Genomic DNA, 6000 nt, shown 5'->3' on the forward strand with positions numbered 1-6000 from the left:
GAGGTCGCCTAGAATGTGAGTGATGTGCAGTGACCTGAGCCACCACTGACTCCAGAGGAGGAGGTGGCGGGCGAGTTGTGACATGAAACGGGAGCGTAAACCGCCTTGGCGGTTTATGTAGGCCATCGTTGAGGTGTTGTCCGTCTGGACCAAAACATGCTTGCCCTGAATCAATGGCCGTAGCCTCCGCGGGGCAAGCAGTACCGCTAGCAACTCGAGGCAGTCGGCTGAAAAGGGCTGAAAAGGCGGCAGGCCGCGAGCATTAGAGCCACACGGTGTGAGCCTAGCCAGTGTTGTAGCGGTCTCATGCATCAACCCAAGCATCGTGACCATCGCTGAGGTTGCCATATGCCCCAGGAGCCTCTGAAAGTACTTCAGTGGGACCGACATTTGCCATCTGGATAAGTTCATGCAGTTCAGCACCGACTGTACGTGCTCGTTCGTGACACCGAGTCTAAGGAGATAAGAGATGCTCTGAACCGGGGAGAGCTTGCTCTTTTCCCAGTTGACCCAAAGCCCTAAACGGCTCATGGCATAACCCTCGGCCGACCCACTGTCAAGGGTAGTTAGGGCGGACGAGCCGAAGGATCGGGTCCGGGCAGCAAAAAGTGCCCTCCACGACCACGCCAGCTCATCATGCACCTCCGGGTTCCACTCAAGCCCGTCACTTGCGGTGGCCCAGGAAAGCATGGCAGTTAGTTCAGCATCCGCCTTCAGACCGGCGGCAGGCAAGGCGGCAGTCCTGTCGAGTCTTCAGCATCCGACACCGCTAGGACACCCTCCAATGCAGTGATCGACATCTCATTCCGGTCTCGGGCCCCGGGAGACACATTAGGCTGGCACTGAAGTGAGCTGCCTGTCTCATCCCAGAGATGGACGGAGGCCAGCATGTGCGCTGCGGAGTGGGCGGCCCATGGTTAATTACCCGGCAGAACCGTACCCAGTGAAGCCAGTGAAACGTCTCCAGCGTCAGCCACATCGGCACCGTTCCTGTAGGTAGGAGGGCCAAGAAGGGGGACGGCTGAAGAGGCGCTCCCTCGGAAGGACAGCTACGCTTGTAAAGTGGCCATGGTCATGTTCTCGCAGTGAACACTTCCTCAACATGACACAGGCCCAGACATGTGAGGCAGTGTTTGTGACTGTCATAGGTGGCGAGGTAACGACTACATCCAGGAACTGCACAGAGATGGAATGGCTTCTTTAAAAAGATGTTCCACGTCACTGTGCACACTTTTTTAGAGAAAATAAACTCTCTCAGATGTGCTGTTGAAGCGCCCAGGGGTGTAGTATACAGAGTCCAGAGTGGAGAGAGACCGCTGGAAAGTGCCGTAGATCCAACAGCAACGCTCTGTGAGGGAAGGTGAATGAGTGAGCTGTCCTCCCTTTTATACCCATATGTCGGGGGTGTGGCATGCAAATTCAACTTGCCAATTGTTATTGGCCTTTTGTTTTGGGCTCTCAAGATCGACCTCTAGTGTCACTTCGACACCACGTCGAGTGAGTGACAGAAGGGGAACATTACAGTCCTCATTGTACCTTACCATTCTTCTACTTTTTTCTGTTCTATTGTATGTTACTGTATTGTGCTGTATTGCTATATCGCTGTATTGCTGTATTTTGGTATTCAGTTCTGTTCAGTTCGCTTCTGTTGTATTCTTTTATTGTCATTATGTTCTGCTATGTTCTATTTCATTCTGTTATATTATTTTCTATGATGTTATATTCTATTTTGTTCAAGTTAGTTAGATTCCACATTTTAGTTGGATTTTATGATCTACTGTCTCAAAAGATGATTGTGTAAATGTTTTCTTCTTTGTCACTCAGGTTCAGTTTGTATTGACTATAACACACACAGTAAGTGCATGGGTCATTCCTTGTGGTTTCCCAATGGGCTGTCTGAAATTTCAGACCTTCTACATGGTCACACTCGTCCTCCTATTCGTCAACTTCTACATGCAGGTGAGTAATGCACACTGTTATTTTACACCTACTTGATAAGAATTTTAATTGTGTCTTCTTTATATATACAAGCATTTGTATTATTCTATAAAGGGTTAACTATCTAAAAAGTGTAATTCTTTTAGAGAAAAATAAAAAGGAGATCTTTCTGGGCCATGTATGCGCCATCGCATCCAGACCCAGGGGGGCTGGGTGACTCGGAGTGACGTAGAGGGGACATTGTGCTGTCTCTAGAGAGGCGAAGAGGTCCACTTCTGCCCTGTAAAATCTCACCCAGATTTATTGTACTACCTCGGGGTGGAGTTTCCACTCCTTCTGTCTGGACAGTATATCTGCTCCCACATTCAGGTGTCCAGGGATATAAATCGCCCTGAGTGACAGGAACTTGCCCTGGGCCCAAAGGAAAATCCGACGTGCCAGCAGATTCAGCTGGCGAGAACGTAAACCTCTTGATGATTTATGTAGGAGACTGCTGCTTTGTTGTCCACCCGCACAAGGACATGGCAGCCTCCCAGATGTCGGAGGAAGTATTTCAGGGCCAGAAATACCACCAGCAGCTCGAGGCAGTTGATGTACCAACCGAGCTGGTACCCTCCCATTCCCCTTGGGCTGGACGACCACTCAAGACCGCAACCCAGCCCGTCAGAGAGGCGTCTGTCTATATATATATATATATATATATATATATATATATATATATATATCAGAAAGAGAGAAAGGGGAAAAGGTTCATTGCACACTGCCTAACCAAATTCTAAATCCTAGCAGAGGAAAGACATTTTTTGACAGGCTTGTGAGACACACACAGAGAATGTCTCTGAAGTAAAGGATCTGACGACACACTGGTGGCGCGTCCATTTATAGCCCGGTCACAGGTGCATCGAATGATTACACCAACCGAGGCTATAAATTCCGGTCAATGTTCACTGACGTGTTACACACATATTTCAGCTGGTCACAAACACGTAGGATTGTTCCCAAAGCGCTTTTCTCAGCGCAGCATCCTAGTGAAGCTTTTTGTAAAGGGAACATACTGTATTTTTGTACTTAACCTGTCACCAAGACAAATTCCTTGTATGTGTAAGCGTACTTGGCAATAAAGCTGATTCTGATTCTGAAAATGGCTGATAGTGATATCTTAAAATGTCCTAGAGACACGAGAGTTGTTTCACTTGGGGAGCAATCAGTCTTCAAGTATCATCATATAAACTATTTTGCATCTCCCTAGCAAACATTTAGAGAACCCTAGCTACCAAACCCCATTGACTTCCATTCAAAATCACTTAGATAAGTATCTCTGCACCAGAACATCATAGAAATTTCCTGTTTAGCTTGTTTGGCTCAGTCTAGAAAGGAGCCTTTTGAATATCACCCTGGTAACTGCCAAGCAGTGATGAGCTCACCGTAGCAACCAAGTATCAAAACATATCTCTACACCAGAACATCACAGAGACTTCCGGTTTCTTTCATTTGACTTAGGGTAGCAAGGAACCTTTTGAGAATCACCTTGGTAACTGCCTAGCAACCAGATGCAAAAGACTAGCCTAGCAACGTAACATGTTAAAACATTCTAGGAATGTCTAGCTAAGTGTTACGACATGCTAGCAACATTCAAAAACATGCTAACAATGTCTAGCTAAGCATTCTATATATTAATAAACTTTCAGACTAGGCTTTTTCAAGCTAACCTAAAGTTTGTCCTGACAAACTTTACCTCTCTAGTTATTATTATGTCTTATTATTATTCTGGCTAGGAGTCTATGGAAGCCCATAGGTCTGAATGGTAAAATATTTTTAGATCACGGCTTGTGGAAGGTCTGATCAGTCCTCTAATGCCCCCAACAGTTAAAAATTGCACATATGTTTGTACCATCATTTTTTTTTTTTTTAGCATCATTTAGAATTTTTTTCAGACCAAGACTTACAAAACAATAAACAATGAAGCCATCAAACAGCAAGTGAGCCTATATCTTGGTAGAACTTTGGCAAATTGAAACAAAACGTTGTGGGTATCATTGTCACCATGCCCTGAGAGTGTTTCAGAAATTTGGTAACAGTGCCACAAAAAGTATAAATATCGTAGAAATAGGCAAATCCCTGAGACAAACATGCCACAGTTTTCACATGCAAATAAGCTTACTTTCAAATTTTTCATTATTACAACAGGTTTGCCATAGACTTTTTGCCATTGGCAGCCAGTGGCAAATTATCCATTGTTGACAAAGTTTTGTATTAGGTTCACCTCTACTGGTGAAAATCTTCAAACTTGTGCCAATAATGCTGCACATTTGCCACATATAACTGCCACTTTGTTACAAATCAACCATTTTTGCAATGGTTGAAATTAAACTTGCAATGTGTCATTGGGGCCATGACCTGATAGTTCCTGTGAAATTTCAGGACTGAACTACCTACTGGTCAAAAATTTGTGTTATTGGTTAGATCTGTTCATGATTTTAAAAGTGCTCTGTCTATAATTATGGTTCTCCCATCTTCTTGCTCTTTTGTTTATGCTTAGTGTGATATGTATGCTACCATTTCGGCTTGGCTTCGTAATGTCTGCTTGCGGTTATAATGTTATTTTAAATGTCCAGTCTTGGGGAATAGTTAACTCAAAGCTTTCAGTAGTGTGACAGTAGTTCAGCTTTGCAGCATGCTTTTAATCTTATCAATCGTTAATAAATAAATGACATTTCTTTGCAGACATACAGAAAAAGGAGACTGGAGGTTGATGGAATGACTAAGATTGGAGATCTTAAGAACAATCATTCAAATGGCCATACATCCTCACTCAATGGGAACTCCAAACACAAGCAGCAGTAATAAGATGACTATGCTCTTTTCAATACAATTATGTTGAACACTAGAGTAATAGCAGGGATAATCATCTGTAATTAAACTGTAATTTAAAAAAAATAGAATAGTACTTTTTAACTGTTTTGTATTTTGTTTTACATATGTTCCTCTGAAGTCTCGACACGTAGTTGTGTAAATGCTTGACTGTAATTTTATGCAGAGGCAGTTAATTATGTCACAAACATTTGACACGTTAAACTGTTATTTGAAGCAACTGACTCTAGAATACTCTTTTATACATTTGTCTCTCATGAAGATAAACAGCAGTAAATTACTTTCTATCACTATATTCAGTTATTCAACAAAAGATGCCTTAAGAGTTCAATCCTTTATACTGACACATTCTACCACACTGTAGTTTTTCAGCATTTCTGGTAGTTTCACTAATATCACACTATTCCATGTCTTCATTTTTGCAAATCAAAATTCATGGAAAATGCTGCAATAAATATGTTTTTGGATTCTGAATTTTTCTGAATCACATTTAAAGCTAGGCGCTTCATGCAAGTCCTTATTTTGGGGCACTTAAAACAGTGTTAAAGGTGCAATTCTACATATTCATTTGAATGTTTCTGTGGACATTTTAATTGACTGGTACATACAGTATGAAAACTGCTGATAAATGAATGTCTATAACAGCACTAAATAAAGCACTTGAAATATTAGATGAAACCTGTGGATATGTGATGTTTTATTTGAGCAGGTCTGCAGCTAAAATGCTTGAGTAAAATTGACATATTCAGATGTTTTAATTACAAGGTCCAGATACTTCAGACAAAGAAAAATATAGGATGAAAGGACATACCAGTTCTGATCTCTTATGTTGGGTCTGTTGTGCTGGTCTCTGATTGGTTACCCATGGATGAGTGCTCTGCAGAAAACTGGGATGTCACAATATCTGCGGGCTAGATACATTTAGACATCTGAATTCAATAGACTTACACTGCATCTGAATATGCACACCTCTCTACTATATAGTATGCCAAAAATGGTATGCCAATTGAGTTGGGTGTCCCAAGAAAAACCTGGACCAGGGTCAGAAATTAAGAGTGTCTTGGGCAAAAAATGCCATTTACATTAATTCTTCTGTTTTTATTTGTAACAGTTCTTAAGACTTATATAACCAGGACTAAAATAATTTTGGAATTTAGAGGAGTTGATTTAATTCTTAGGACAATAGGTAAT

The 6000-nt window shown here is 42.1% G+C and overlaps 1 protein-coding gene across 1 annotated transcript in view; it reads left to right on the top strand.

Annotated features, from left to right (window-relative positions):
* The window catches only part of LOC127634742 (elongation of very long chain fatty acids protein 2-like), a 103629-nt gene extending 98159 nt beyond the window's left edge, over window positions 1-5470 (top strand). The window contains exons 7-8 of the mRNA XM_052114421.1: window positions 1825-1959; window positions 4663-5470. Of these exons, the coding sequence (XP_051970381.1) occupies window positions 1825-1959; window positions 4663-4782 (255 nt within the window). The 3' untranslated portion in view covers window positions 4783-5470. The remainder of the gene's footprint in view (window positions 1-1824; window positions 1960-4662) is intronic.
* The last annotated feature ends 530 nt before the right edge of the window (window positions 5471-6000 follow it).

Source organism: Xyrauchen texanus, chromosome 42, assembly GCF_025860055.1.
Source record: "Xyrauchen texanus isolate HMW12.3.18 chromosome 42, RBS_HiC_50CHRs, whole genome shotgun sequence".
Taxonomy (NCBI): domain Eukaryota; kingdom Metazoa; phylum Chordata; class Actinopteri; order Cypriniformes; family Catostomidae; genus Xyrauchen; species Xyrauchen texanus.